Source organism: Falco cherrug, chromosome 3 (assembly GCF_023634085.1).
Source record: "Falco cherrug isolate bFalChe1 chromosome 3, bFalChe1.pri, whole genome shotgun sequence".
NCBI lineage: Eukaryota > Metazoa > Chordata > Aves > Falconiformes > Falconidae > Falco > Falco cherrug.
Window position 1 is genome coordinate 110,805,116 of NC_073699.1, and position 15,895 is coordinate 110,821,010.

At 44.2% G+C, this 15,895-nt stretch overlaps 1 protein-coding gene across 5 annotated transcripts in view; it reads left to right on the forward strand.

Annotated features, from left to right (window-relative positions):
- SPEN (spen family transcriptional repressor) overlaps positions 1 to 15,895 on the forward strand; it is a 70,745-nt gene that overhangs the window by 12,825 nt on the left and 42,025 nt on the right. For 4 of the 5 annotated variants that reach the window (XM_055706466.1, XM_055706467.1, XM_055706468.1 and 1 more), the window contains exons 2-3: positions 9,486 to 9,806; positions 13,162 to 13,638. In XM_055706466.1, coding sequence (XP_055562441.1) covers positions 9,486 to 9,806; positions 13,162 to 13,638 — 798 coding nt within the window. Of the gene's footprint in view, positions 1 to 9,485; positions 11,111 to 13,161; positions 13,639 to 15,895 lie in introns of those variants that run through there. The other variant, XM_055706470.1, reaches the window with a different exon arrangement.

Below are 15,895 nucleotides of genomic sequence, written 5' to 3' on the forward strand. Positions count from 1 at the left end.
GCACAACTGGAGTGCTGCAGGGCACGGCTGTAAACTGTTCGGAAGGGGGCAAGGAAGGAGAAGCGGTGTGGTTGCGCTGTGTGTTATCGTTTTGATTGTCTAGAGCTTAACGATGGTGTCGATAGGGTCGAGTGCTTCTGGGCAAGAATCGGGGGGAAGGCTGACGATGCAGATACCTTGGTGGGAGTCTATTATAGACCACCCGACCAGGGTGAAGATGCAGATGAAATGCTCTGTAAGCAGCTGGGAGAAGTCTCACGACCGCTAGCTCTTGTTCTCGTGGGGCACTTTGACTTACCAGGAGTCTGATGGAAATACAGTCCAGCAGGGAGGACACAGTCCAGGAGGTTCCTGGAGCGTGCGGGAGGGACCTTCCTGGTGAGGGAGCCCACTGGGGAAGGTGCCCTCTGGACCTGTTGTTTGCGAACAGAGAGGGGCTGGTGGGTGATGTGATGGTTGGAGGCCATCTGGGGCACAGCGATCATGAAATAATGAGTTTTAAATTTTCATTGAAGTAAGGAGGGTGGTCAGCAGAACTGCCACCTCGGACTTCTGGAGGGCAGGCTTTGGCCTGTTTAGGAGCCTGGTTGCCAGAGTCCCTTGAGAGGCAGCCCTGAGGGTCCAGGGGGTTCAGGGAGGCTGGACATCCTTCAAGAAGGAAATCCTGAAGGTGCAGGAGCAGGCTGTCCCCATGTGCTGAAAGACAAGCCGGCGGGGAAGACCAGCCTGGCTGAATAGAGAGCTTTGGCTGGAACTCGGGGAAAAAAAGGAGAGTTTATGACCTTTGTAAGAAGGGGCAGGCAACTCAGAAGGATTACAAGGCTGTTGTGAGGTTATGCTGGGAGAAAATTAGAAGGGCCAAAGCCCAACTAGAACTTAATCTGGCTACTGCCATAAAAGACAGTAATTGATGTTTCTATAAATACATTAGCAACAAAAGGAGGGCTAAGGAGAATCTCCATTATTTATTGGATGCAGGGGGAAACATAGTGACTGACAAAGGGTGAGGAAAAGGCTGAGGTACTTAGGGCCTTCTTTGCCTTGGTCTTTAATGGTAGGAGCAGTTATTCTCTGGGTACCCAGCCCCTGAGGTGGAAGACAGGGATGGGGAACGGAATGAAGCCCCCATAATCCAGGGGGAAATGGTCAGCAACTTGTTACACCACTTAGACATGTACAAGTCTGGATGGGATTCATCCGAGGGCACTGATGGAGCTGGTGGATAAGTGCTTGCTGAGCCACTCCCCCAACATTTATCAGCAGTGCTGGCTAACCAAGGAGATCCCAGCAGGCTGGAAGTTGGTGGATATGACACCTGTCTACAAGAAGGGCAGGGAGGAGGATCCAGGGACTACAGGCTTCTCAGCCTGACCTCGGTGCCAGGGAAGGCTATGGAACACAGCATCCTGAGCACCAGCATGCGGCATGTACAGGACAACCGGGTGATCGGGCCCAGTCACCGTGGGTTTATGAAAGGCAGGTCCTACTTGATGAACCTGATCTTCTGTGACAAGCTGACCTGCTTAGTGGATGAGGCAAAGGCTGTGGATGTTGTCTACCTGGATCTTAGTAAAGCCTTTGACACCGTCTCCCACAGCATCTCCTGGAGAACCTGGCTGCACATGGCTTGGGTGGGTGTGCTGTTCACTGGGTGAAACACTGGCTGGATGGCCAGGCCTGAATAGTGGTGGTGAATGGAGTTACATCCTGCTGGTGGCCAGTCAGGCGTGGTGTTCCCCAGGGCGCGGTGTTGGGACCAGTTCTCTGTAATACCCTTATCGATGATCTGGATGAGGGAATCGAGTGCACCCTCGGTAAGTTTGCAGATGACACCAGGTTGGGGGGAGCGTTGATGTGCTGAAGGGCTGGAGGCTCTGCAGAGGGGTCTGGACCAGGGCCAATTATATGAGGTTCAAGGCTGAGTGCCAGGTCCTGTACTTGGGTCACAGCAACTCCATGCGAAGTTACAGGCTTGGGGAAGAGTGGCTGGAAAGTTGCCTGGTGGAAGAGGACCTGGGGGTGCTGGTCACTGGCTGGCTGAATGCGAGCCAGCAGGGTGCCCAGGTGGCCAGGAGGGCCAACAGCATCCTGGCTAGTGTCCGAAATGGTGTGGCCAGCAGGACTGGGGCAGTGACCATCCCCCTGTACTCGGTGCTGGTGAGGCTGCCCCTCGAATCCTGGGTTCAGTTTTGGGCCCCTCATGACAAGAGGGTTGCGGAGGTGCTGCAGCGTGTCCAAGGATGGGCAGCAGGGCTGGAGCACAAGTCTGACGGGAAGCAGCTGAGGGAACTGGGGGTGTTTAGGCTGGAGAGGAGGGGGCTCAGGGGGGACCTTACCGCTGCCTATAACTGCCTGACAGGAGGCTGTAGTAAGGTGGTCGGTCTTTTCTCCCAAGTAACAAGTGACAGGACAAGAGGAAACTGCCTCAAGTTGCACCAGGAGAGGTTTAGATTGGATATTGGGAAAAATTTCTTCACCAAAAGGGTTGTCAAGCACTGGAACCAGCTGCCCAGGGAGGTGTTGGAGTCACCGTCCCTGGAGGTACTTAAAAGATGTGTAGATGTGGCACTTAGCGACATGGTTTAGTGGTGGGCTTGGCAGTGCTGGGTTAATGGTTGGACTTGATGATCTTAAAGGTCTTTTCTAACCTGAATGAATTTGTGCCATAAATGTAGATTTGGAGAGGCATTTAATTTGTTTTATTTTTAGCGGTCTTTAATGCAGTGTAGCAGCTGGAGATAAGGAGAGCCAACACCATACATTGAATCTCCTCTAGAGGCGGCTGGAAGTGCTCCATACGTTGCTGGCAGCTTTTGTGCTGCTACCCTCGTCCTAGTGGGTTTTGTCACTTAAACCTATTTCTTCAGAAAACTGGGGGAAGATCAGGCGTTTGGAGGAGTGTTACAAAATGGTGCTGCCGGGCTCTTCAGAGGGGCGTGTGCATATGTATATTAGATAAATACTTGCAGTATTTTCACCACAATCCTGAATAGCCAGTTTTCAATTTTCAGGATACAGCTGAAATGCGTGCGTGTTGATGTGAAGGATTCGTGCTGTCCTGAGCGTTCTGGGGTGCTGGGTCCATGCAGAGCAGGGTCTGGTGCCCTTGGGAATGAAGGCTTCTGCCTTCAGCTGACTTTGGATCAGGCCCTTAGTAACAAGACATCACATTACGTTGTTCGTAGTAAATACTGCCTTTTGGTCTCCCCTACGCGCAGCTGCTAGCGAAGGCCAGCGGCCGTGTGTACGTTGCCATATTTGTTGTTAAGCATTTGAGATATCGTTTGACAAATTCTCCGGGATTGAGTGACAGTCCTACAAAGGCAAGTGGTTGTGGCCCATCGGGTGACAGTTCCCCGTGTTTGTTAAAGTTGATTTAAAATGTAGTTTTCCAGAAATCTGGAATTTTTCTTGTTGTTTCTATCAAGATACATTTAAATTAATTTGCGTTATTTTCATCCCAACCCTGTGCACATGCTTCTTCATGGTCTGTCTTAGGTTTTGCTGTCTTCAACAGATCAGCTACTGTATTTATGATTGGACCCAAACCCAATAATGCAGTCTGTGTGTTTTTGAGCCCTTTTTGTTTAGATTCCTTTATTCTTCTCTGTCTGTAAGCTCTCAAGTCTTCCTTCTATGCTAGGCACGTGATGATTTGTCAGATTCTGAACTGATACTCTGCATTACTTGAAGCAGAGTGTAATTCCAAAGACCTGTGCCACTCAGGTCTGAAGGTGGTGAAATACTATCTCATACCACTCTTTATGTGAAATTCCCTTTCTGGAAAAAAAAAAAGCAAAACTAAAACTTAGAAGCGTGTAAATATTTTTTGTGGCAAGTAAAGTATGTGGCTATAATGAATATGAAGCATGGAATGTGGTGGTATATCATCTTCTCAGGCCAAGCATGTTACAACTCTTACATGGTGTATTTTATTTACTATATTAATGCTCTCATGATCAGTTACAGTGCCTTATTCTTTGCAAATGCCTGTGTAAAGACACGAGTCCCTTTGTGTTGCTGGCTTAGGAACTTTTACAGCGGTGAATATTAAACACCGCTTTTGTTAGTGGCGTGGGAGGGAGGCGCTCACTGTGCAGTTCATGTTGTGAGTTGGTGATACTGGAAGCTGGTGCTTAACTCTGAGCAGGATTTCTCCAGGATAGCTGTCACCATGGCTTGGTGTCCTGCTGCTGGTAAGACTGCACTGCAGTGGGTTTTGCTGCTCTTCTGGTGTCTTTATTTTGCGTGTTATATAGGTGCATGTGCTGTTGCGCTGGGCTGAGTTCTTAGATGCTGAAATGAACGTCCATGATAGCAGAAGAGCCTAGGACTGATGCTGATGGAGTTCAGCAGGCCTCGGCAGCCTGGGTAAAAGTAAAAACCCCTGCGGAGCTGGCCATCGCAACCTGCTTTATGGCAGCTCTGGTGTTTGCACATCTTGCGTTGCCCTGTACCTGGAGCAGGTCTGCTTCGTGCAGGGGGAAATGCAGGACTGGAGTAGCCCCTGGTGTGGGGTGTTTGGACTGACTTGGAGTTTAAGAATGAGGAGAAGAGGTGCAGGCATCTGGATACAACACATTATTTCAGGTCACATTATTTTGTTATGAAATAACAACAAAGCAAGAGGAATGCAATTGGCCAAGAAAAGCTTCAAGCTGTGCGAACGTTTTACTGAATAATGCAGGCTGGGGCTTGCCTGGGTTATATAATAATGGAGGGGGAAGGAGCGTGATAGTGGCATGGAAAAATCATCCCTGCTTTTCAGATGGCTAAAGATACCTGGCTTTAGTCAAGGTGAATGCAAATGAGTCCAAAATATTCAGATGTCCTGCTTTATCAGGATGTCTTGTCAAATCATGTTCTTAATGAGCGGTGCAGAAACAAGCACAAAAAACCCTATTGTGTTGTTTTTGATCTTGCAGTGTGTCTTGCATTTAGTAGTATCTGGAGTGTAGTGTTGTGCTGGCTTCTAAATAAAAACACAATGAAATTTTTTAGACTAGGACGTGGCTGACCTGTGGAATTCTGCAGTAATGAAAATGGCTGGGTATAAAAGGTCTTGACAAGCTCGGAGGGAGCTAGGTATGAGAAATAGGGAAGTAATATGGTTTAAAGTGGGATATGGTTTAAATTAAAAAAGCACGTCTCCTCGATTTCAACCTACTTTTCCCTATTGTGTATGGATCATCCTATAAAGATCCTAATCAGTTTATAAAATATTGCAGCTGAATGGCAGCCTTTGCATACTAAATATTTGCTGTGCAGTTTTCTCATAGTCCATCCTTTGTTTAAAATGCTTTTGCTTGGGAATAGCAGAGACTGTGCAGAAAAATTGTTTGGAGTAAGCACCCAAGATGAAATGATTAATTAGAAATGGAAAGGCAAGGGTGCTGATACCCCTGAGTAGGGAAAGTTGTAGGGTAAGAGATGACTTTGGCTGTGTCTGGGTGACACATCCACCCCTGGGGAGGAGGAACCAGCCCGGCCTTGCATTGGCGGAGGCTGCGTTTCCCAACCTGGCCGCGCTCTCTGCTGGTACGGGAGGAAGAGCTGGGGAGGAGGAAGGGCTGGAAGCGAGAGAAGCATGCCAAACAGCCATGCCAAGAGCCCAGGGACATTTCAGCTGCTCGAATATAGAGGTGCTTTGATCTACAGTGAATAAACCAATAATGCTTAAATTATGAATTCCTTTTCTTTGTCTGAAAAGCTGGATTAGCGTGGCTTTGTTCAAGCAGTGATTATCGAGCAACTTTTTTTTTTTTTTTTTCTTTTCTTTCTGAAAGGGCCACTAGATTTGTGTTTACAGCTGAGTGCTGCAGTTGTGCTGTGCTCGTGGAGGGGCTTGGTGACATAACAGCTCTTGCACGTCCTCATCTCCTCTGCTTCTGGTTGAACTGTAAACCCTGCTGAAAATACGGCCTCGGCCACCTTCATTACGATATGGAGCTAATGATTAATCAGCATGAGTTGCAGATGGGAAGAGGCACTAAAAAGCCTTGTTTTCGTTAGGGTCTGTGGATTTGGAGCGGAGCGAACATGTCTCTGTTTTCTGTTCGGGCTGCCAGCGATTGCAAAATGCAGCCTTCTTGGAAAAGGCTGACGCACAGGTATAAAGATAGGAGATGAAGGTTGAGAGAAGCCGCTCTGCGAACATTACCAAAGGTCGTGGTGATGCCTCCCCTTGTCTTTTGTCTCCTCTTCCCAGCCCTCGGCATCTGGACAAAGGTTGCTCCTCGGAGCACGTTGCCTCCATCTTGCCTTAACTTGCAATCTGCGTAATGAAACGTGGCGTTATTGCTGCTTCTCCTACCCTGGCCCTCCAGAAATTCTTTTCTTTTTCTTTTTTTTTTTCCTCATAATGTATTATTCTGCTGCAGTAAACCCGTCTGGTGATGCAGCACTGCAGATCTCCCCTCCTCTCCCCTCGATGCGGTCCTCCTCCCGGCAGCATCTGCCAAGACAGGAGCAGCTCGGAGAGATGCCAACGGGTGGGGCTGGGTCAGATCACTAGACAGATTAATCTTCACGGTGGGGGACCGAAGGATGTGTGTAATCACGGGACCACGTTGGGGCAAGGAAAATGCAAACCTTCCTCTTCTAGCAGCTGTCCTTGAACACTCAGGGCTCTCTCCTCAGTTTTCTTTCATCCCCCCCCTTCTGCTCCCTTTCTCCTCCCCCCAGCTGCCTCCCTCGCTTTCAGCAAAGACGATTGTCACAGATTATCCTCAGGGCTTGTCAAGGGTATGGTGCAGGACACCAAAGCGCGGCGTATATTTATGTATCTGGATAACGGATGGATTAAAACGCGCCGTCTTCGAGTGGGGTGATTTAGGACCATGGCTGCAATGGAATACAGTAGTAGCATCACCCATCCATTTCTTACTTGGGAAAAAAAAAGAAATAATTTTTTAATGAATGGCAACCAAAGTATACTTTTCCCAATATAAAAATTAAGCTCTGGCTGCATTTGCTGGGTGATTTTCCTGGTATCTGGGGACCACATTACGTTGATGTTCTGTGTCTTTCTGGGCAGCATTAATTTGAATATTTGAACATTTTAACACATTCTGGATCTTCTGCAGCAAAAGAAAAATAACTGAGGTCTGTGTGTATGTTACAACAACATACACATGTTAGGATTTCAGAGTGGGGAAATAAAAGAATTGTCAAGCTGGGGAGTGGGAAGTCCTTTGGAGCCCATTTCTGATGTAACTGGCAGACAGCACTTGGTACGAGGTAGGCTGTGGTGACTGTAGTCAGAAGGTCAATTAGGATTTTAGTTTTTATGAGTAGAGCTAAGATACCATATATCCCCACCCCCTCCAAGACCGCAGACAAAGTAGGGGCTCATGTTGCCAGAAACTGAATGTGTAAACAGTGAGCAAAAGGAAAGTACGTGTTCTAACCAGTCACTTCTGTATCTGTGTTATTTACAAGAATGGCCGTGAGGGTTAGAGCACGCACTCTGTCCTGTTGCATCTTTCCTGTGTTGTCTGCAGAGAACTGGCACTGAAATACATGTTAAAGGGTGATGTTAACTAGGATACCTTGTTGTTTTTCATATTTTTTTGTCATGTTCATTCATGGCATGAACACTTTTTCAAATAGGCTCTTTCCTGTTTTTCTTCCCCCTTCTTCCTTTCTGTTTCTTGTCTCTCTACGTGTGCCACGTCCAATTAGACCATTTTTGTCCTCACACAGATTTTATTAACCATATCTTCTACTTTTCTGGTCTTTCTAAGTCTTGCCTTCAAGGCAAGATAATTGTATCCAGTGTCAGAAGAGTGCAGACTTTGAGAAGTATCTTTCCTGCAGTACCATTTACTATTATTTGCACCTTGCAGCTTTTAATTAGAATAAAAAAGAAGCAGTGCATCAGTTTGGTATCGCAGGTTAGGAAACTCATGAGAATTAACGTCGCCGTGCTGTACCTATGAGTATAAAGGCAGCAAGCTCGGCTCTGGATGGCTTAGAAGCAAGAACGTGTTCCATATGCGACCTTTATGCCTAACAAGGTGCTTTTTGACTTGAAAGATGCTCTCTTTTGTGCACATATTCCTTAATGCTGCATTCGGTGGAGTATAAACCAGAGAAAAATGAGATCTAAATCCAAACCAGATCACGTATAGAGTATAGTAGGTCGGGTTGGCATGAGAAGCCAACAGTCAGCGAGGCAGGTTTTCAAATCGTATTTACGGATTAGTCATCCAACAGCAATGATGAAATTTTAAGGTGTATGGAAAGCCGTGCATAAACCAGAGTCAGATGCAGGTCCGGACAGTGTTTGCTCCCCAGAGAGGCAACTGTAGTAGCTTTTTCCTATGTGTATAGCTGAAAACAGATTTTCTTGCTTAAGATTTGCTTATGTCTGTTCAACATTGTGCTGCCTTCATGAATAAAAAATTCTTGCAATAATTCTTCATAGAGTTTACAGATACTTCTTGATTTTGTGTGTCCCTTTCCTGTTCATCAGGACATTGAAAACCACGCTTTTTGCCTCTTTCTGCCATGGATTAATAACTGCAGTTAAAAGCCCTTACCTGTTTTGTTTAAAATATCCTGGCTGAGAGAAATGAGCAATCAAAATGTGACCTGCAGTTTTCTCGGCTGTTTTAAAATGTTGCTGTGTTCATACATTCCATTTTATCCATTCTCCTATGAGTTGATGCGAGTTACTTAAAAACATTTTTACATCGTGTTTTCTTGTGTGCACAAACATGTTTATTTTTATTTTTTTATGTAGACGTTTACTCATCCGTGAGTGCCCATGTTGCAATTACTTAACATACATTAAGTAGGGTGGCGTCACGGTCCTGCCAGCTTTCCTCAATGTGGCTGTTGCGTGGCCTGGTCCATGGTGCGGGGTGTAAAGTTGAACCCCAGAAGCAGCCCAGTGCGGGGGTGCCTGTATTGGCCGTGCTTCAAAAGCGTCCTCTGAGGTTGTTGTGAATAGGTGGGTTTGAGATCAGGAGTGAGGATCAGAATGAAGACTTTGTTTTAGTGCGGAATGGATTAAATATACATCAGAGTAGTGGAATTGCTGTGTCAAGGTCATTTTTTTTTCTTACGAAAATTGTCGGGATGTCTTTATTTTTACTTGTTGTGGCACAATTTTGTTTTAATTACGTCTTGCTCATCAGATTAAAAATGAGAGGGGCTGCTCTAATTGCGAATACCTATTTCTTCAGCTGCTGTTGCTCTGTTATTATAAAAAGGGCAATCTCATGGTAGGCTAAGCGAAAGAGAGGAATTTTAAGTGTGACGAAAAGTTTAAACAGCTTTTTCCCTTTTACAAACGGCTTTTCCCCTCTTTTTGGAAACATGTCTTCTAACCTCTGCTGTGCTTGGAGATTGATTTTTCCTGCCGTATGGGAAGGGCAAATGGTTTGAAACTGATGTTGATTTTGCAGGAGGCAATGTTATTAAATGTGGTCTTTTTCTACCAGCACTAACATCTGTGCTCTGCTTTGCTTTTCTTCCAGATATGGACGTGTCGAAAGTGTCAAAATACTCCCTAAGAGGGGGTCGGAAGGCGGAGTGGCAGCGTTTGTGGATTTTGTGGACATCAAAAGCGCGCAGAAGGCACACAACTCTGTCAACAAAATGGGAGATAGAGACCTACGGACGGATTATAATGAACCAGGAACCATTCCCAGTGCTGCTCGGGGATTGGATGATACAGTTTCCATAGCATCTCGTAGTAGAGAGGTTTCTGGGTTCAGAGGAGGTGGGGGGGGGCCCACTTACGGCCCCCCACCATCGCTTCATGCACGGGAAGGACGTTATGAGCGGAGACTTGATGGGTAAGTTCCAAGGTTTCTCTAGGCAGGTATTTTGTATTTGATATGGTGAGAAACACAAACTCGTATCTAGGGCCCCCAGATGGATTTAAAATTTTGGGAATTATCTATGTTTCCTATTTTGGGTTGGAAACGGAAGTGATTTGTATCCCAGTGGCTGGTACCTTGTGGATCCATAGAGGATGTTTTCTGCAGCTGGTTGGATATCTACACTTGAAATAAGGTGGTTTTAAGATGGAAGATTTCCTTTGGCCAGCATCGATATTGGAGTTACTCTTTTCTAGAAGTAATGATTCCATTTCTTGGATAATATTAAGGCCTTGCTCGGATGTATCCCTGCTGCCAGATGGAGCTATCTTACTCTACAACATGTGGTGAAGTTCTCTATGGAGTATCTTCGGAATACTAGAACCTAAAATTCTGTGAAAGCTTGATGCCTAGTTCTCAGTTCTCGCTATACGCAGTTGGTATGTTAATTGGATTGTCACCACAAAATTTCTAGTAGACTTTAATGATGCAGTCCCTTGGATTCTACAGACAACACTTAGCCATGGAAATAACGCTTGGATGGAGAAGACCGAAGGCAGCTTGTGATGTTTCCATTTTGGATCTACATCATTTCCAAGTTATTGGGATTATTCTTTCTGATGGTATTGGCAAAAAGAGATGATGGACATTACTAAATTTTGGAAATTATAGTGTGTTTTTTTTTTTAAATGCTGGGATAAGAACTACTGCCTTGAATTTATTGGATGGTATACAGTCAAGACGCCAGTAGCCATGGGGAGTGGATTACTATCTAGTCTCTTAAAAAGCTCTTTGCTACTCCACATTAAACATACTTTAGTTTTAAGGACGTGGTGCTAATACCAGTTTGTGGATACACCAGTGAAAAATGACTGGGCTGGATGGTTACAAAGGCGGCTAGAGGATGCCTGCTGGCCAGCAGCGATGAGTGCCCTCGTGCATTGGGTGATCTTCTACCAGCTGCTTGATTCAGACATAGGGCTGGAAATTAAAATAATGGATCTATTTAAGTGCCTACTGTCTCAAGAAAGAAGTCTGGGGGTTTCAGAGTTACAGTTTCAGTCTGGGACTACTTCCTTCCAGTGGAATTTTTTTTTTTTTTGTCTTGTCACTAAGATTTTTTTTTTCTTGTTGGTTCATCTAAAATATCATTTGACACCCTTGCCCATTAAGAAGGTGGATTACCCCTGTAAGAGGGGCCAAAATTGGGGAAGTTATGTTCACAATTCTCTCCCTAGATTTAATTGGGAATATAGGTCGTGTTTCCACACTTGGAAAAGGTTGGTATGTCCTGCCCTGTGTATATTAGCCCCTCTCCTAACCCAAGTCAAACCCTCTCTTTCCACTAACTCCAGTAGTACCTAGTACTAATAGATAAATCAAAAAAGCACTGTAGCCATTAGATTTTCGGCTCTGCTAGCTCCTCTGTCTGTCTTCTGTGTCCTTTTCATGGATAAGGACTTTGTTCTTTTATGTCAGCTATATAGCAGTAACCCTCTAGAAAATACTGCTTTTTCTCTTACCTCGTTAAATCAGCTTTCACTGATTAACACTTTGTAGGATGCTAAATGCAATCGTTTATAAAACTGTTTATCTTGGTCCTTCAAAAGGGGGGGGGGGGGGGGGGGGAGGGGGAAGGGAGACATGTTTCTGTGCCAGCTCCTGAAATACCTTTCAAAATGCCATTGTTGCAAGCAAGAGATAATGGAAACAGAAAGGCAACAATGAATTTCAAGCGGATAGATAAGTTAATGACATCCTGTTGCATTGGTTAGGTAGTTTCTTACATATAATGTGAGAGAAAAAAATGCAGGCAAAACATGAGCTAGCTGTGTAGAAAGCTTGAAAATGAGCTATAATTTAAGAGCAGAGGATGAATGCATTTAGAGGATTAAGGACCTGGCAATTCCTTGGAGGAGGAATGGAAGGAACCTCCCCAGATGCCAATTGAAAAAGATTCAAATACCATTTTCAGTTCATGAAAGATCCCCACAATATTTCTGCCATTTTAAATAGAAGACAGACCTGTGATGCAGGAGAGGAGGAAGCACAAGGCACAATTGGGTTATTAGGATTCAGGGGATTGAAGTGACTAATAATTGATTCTGAAGGAAGAATCTGAGAGAGAAAGCTGAAAAAAGAAAAAAAAGGTTGAAACGTCCTTTGTAAGATGGATAATTAAATTTTTAAATTAACTTTGGCTACCCTGACATATTTAGAATTTTGCAATTATTTTTTAAACATTCAATGTAATCATTCTTGATCTTTCATTTTGCAGACGTAACTTGGACATACCGTCCTGGTACTTGTCTAAATTAGACTACTAAACTATTTGTAACGTTCTTTTAACTTTATCTGTCGGTTTTACTATCTCTATTTGAGAGATCACACTAACTTTCTTAGAACATAGAGCCTTTCTCAATTGACATGCGAAACGCTTGAAATACTGAAACAAAATGGACTGTAGTTACTTGAAAGTAGCGTGCTTGTGAAGATGCAAATTCTGTGATTGCAGTAACAGTCGCAGTCTGAACAAATAAAAACACCAGCTGAAAATTTATACTCCTTGTGTAGGGTCTTAGTATCTTTTGGGGGCCTGCATCCTTGCAGTTTAAGTAGTCTGACATTAGTAACCGAGGTGTTTCTTTAGTGTATGCAACTTTGAGGAGAATTGAGTGTAGCAATCTGATAAAATCCAAATTTCCTCTAAGAGGATGAAATATTTTAGAACAGCAACAAGAAAACCCTAATTTTCTGGGCCTTCTCTATGGGTTATGCTACCCCTTTTGAAAGCAGCTTCTTACCTCTGGGTCATGCTTTGCACGGAGGCTTTCATGGCTACAGCCCAATTTGCGATGCCATTTTTGCACAAGAAGAGCTCCAGTAATTGCCAAATTCCTGAAAAATTTTTGAAGCTCTCAAGCAAAAATGGAGGGGGAGGTGAGGGAAGTTAATTATGATATCCACAAACATGGAAGTTTTTCTTGTTTACCGAATTTAAAAGAAAAAGAAAAAACCCAAACACAACTTAAATGAGGATTCTGCACTGGAAGGCAGTATTTTTTTCCTGTGCAGGCAAGATGCTGGTCATGAAAGCCCAATACTGTGATTAAAACAAAATGATCGCTCAGCTTTATCGTATACAACTATAACTTTGGAGTCAAGTAAAATGTTTTTTAAGTTTGTCAGTGTTTGCTTGATAGGTTATTGCTGTCTAGTGGAGAAGCAGTTGCAAAAATAAGTTCAATGCTGACATCAATGTTTGCATGATTTGCTTTTAGTTGTGCTTGCCCCTTTCTGATGAAGTATTTTTCCCCCTTCCTAAATGCAGGGCTTCAGATAACAGGGAGCGTGCTTATGAACATAGTGCCTATGGACACCATGAGCGGGGGACGGGAGGATTTGATCGGACAAGACATTACGATCAGGATTACTATAGAGATCCTCGAGAGCGGACTTTACAACATGGGCTCTATTATACTTCTCGGAGTCGAAGCCCAAACCGTTTTGATGCTCACGACCCCCGTTACGAACCTAGGGCCCGGGAGCAGTTTACATTGCCCAGTGTGGTACACAGGGATATCTACAGGGATGATATTACACGGGAGGTACGAGGCAGAAGGCCAGAGAGGAATTACCAGCACAGCAGGAGTCGGTCGCCGCATTCGTCCCAGTCCAGGACCCAGTCCCCGCAGAGGCTGGCCAGCCAGGCGTCCAGACCCACCCGCTCCCCCAGTGGCAGCGGATCCCGGAGCAGATCTTCCAGCAGCGACTCCATCAGCAGCAGCAGCAGTACCAGCAGTGACAGGTAGGGCACTGCGGCTTGTTGCCCGACCCAAAGTGACCATCCCGTGGGTTTTGCGGGTTGTTTTCTGAGGCACGGTGAGGAGTTGTGAGCCCGGGCTGTGAAAATACAAGGTGTTCTGTGGCAAAGCATTATTCATTGATGTAGAAGTAAACCGGTGTGAAATGTAAAAAGGCTAAGTTGGCACGAAACAGATCCGAGGGGAATGCTCTTGCTGTCGTTAATTATTTTCCACGGTGGATCTGCGCAGCATCCGTAAGGCACTAGCTAGGCAAAGCGGGGGTGTAGGGACACAAGGCCTGGCTACACCCTGGCTGCTGCCTGCGTCCCCAGAGAACGGGGTGACGCTTTTATTTGCTTAAACGAGGAAATAAGCAAATTTTAAGGTCAACTACTTTTTACAGGATGCATTTTAAAATACTTTCGGCAATGATGAGTGGTATTGTTCAGTCTCCTCTCATTCCCTGTTGCTGCTGACATTTAAAAGGTTGATGTGTTGCCTTTTGCCTCGCAGCAAAAATTGCAGACTTGAACTAAAAAAAATAAAAAATAAAAATCCAAGTACGCATTTCCTAGCGATACACTCATGTCCTTGGTTCTGTATTAAGTGCTATATTTCTGTATTTGTGTGGCTTTATAAACTACAGGTGGGGGTGGATAGGGAAAGTGCTAGAGCTAATTGCTGTATTTCTTGTAACAATTTGAAAATTCATGTTGAAATGCCTCTTGGATATTTCACTTTTTAAGAGTAAATCCACCCTAAGAGTGGTTTACTTGCACCCGTAAATGTTTTGCACTCTGTTTGGCGAAGAGCTTTGCTCTTCGGAAGGGTTTGCAGAGTTGAAAACGTTTCATTTGCATACCAGTTCTTTTCCAAAACTGAAAATATTCTTTAAGTAAGTAAGTATATCAGTATAATAAATACTTAGTGTTCAATTATTGCTATGAATGGAATTTTACTACTGGCAACTCTGTAATCAAGCTAATTATTACAAAATCTTACCTGCTTGAATATTGGACCTTGTGGAAGGGTTAGATGGGCTGATGCTGGGGATAGCGTACAGAAGTGAAGATGAAGGAATTAGTTTCTTCTCTTCTGATTTCCCCACTCCACCGATGTCTAAAGAACTGTGCAAAGATTTATTTACTACCTTTAATTATTGTTTCCTCTTCCTGGATTTAGAAATCCAGGTCCTGTCTTGGCTGGAGAGCAGGTGGAGAGTGGACCTCTAGAGTATTTGAGACCACTTTTAGGCTGCCTCAAAGGCTTGTTTGTTTATTTCTAACACCTCTCAATGAGATCTTAGCACTTAGTTAAAGACAACCCTTTTGTTGTCTTTAAAGACAAAAAATGAAGACAAGTGAAAGCTTTTCACACTACAGCTTAAAAAAAAAAACATTGGTGAGATTTCCAGAGGTGTCTCCAAAAAAAAAAATCCACCTTGAGAAGATGAATTAAAAGGAGGCCTGGTTACATTTAAGGTTTTTTTTTTTTTTTTAAATCAAGCAGGAAAAAACCACTGGTGCTCCTTTGCTTATTGCAGAATGGATAGAAGGGAGTCCAGGAAACTTGTAATATTTATAAAATGTCATTGTTGGGATGTCGAGACGGGATGAAATGTGGCTCTGAGTTTGAGAGGACTAAATATGATCCCACTGGAACAAAGTTTTAAGATGTAATCAGAAGAAAACCAGCATCTGCTGTGCTTCAGCATTTCGTTTTCTTGGCAATTTCTAGCTGTAGTAATGGAAAACTAGACACTACTCTGGAAGGAAAGGGAAATAAACATTTTTGTCTTATTAATACAGTAAATTCAATAGAGCAAGTAATGGAATCTGGTGGATAGTATATTTCCTTTTGAAGGATCAGAAAGGAGTTTTACATGTTTCTAAGCAATGAGTTAGATAATAAACATTTAAACATACCTTTGTAAAGCAGAACCCCACCTGGCCTTGAAATCTGTTAAAGCACAAGTGGACTTTTCTGTTTAATTTTTAACACACTTCAAATTTAGCACTGTAAATATGTAAGCCCCTCGTACCCTGTGGGCAGCAAAAGCTGCCTTGCCCCCTTTTTAGTGGTACTCGCTGTGTAGTATATTTGGGTTTCACATACCCAGATCAGGCAGAAATTTATTTGCATCTCCATATCCTGGGTAGTAAACTCTGTCTGTGTCCGTCCCCAGACTGATTTACCAAATTCCCTATATATTTTTCATTTCTAGGGTGGGATTTATCTGGAGCAACTAAGGACAGTTTG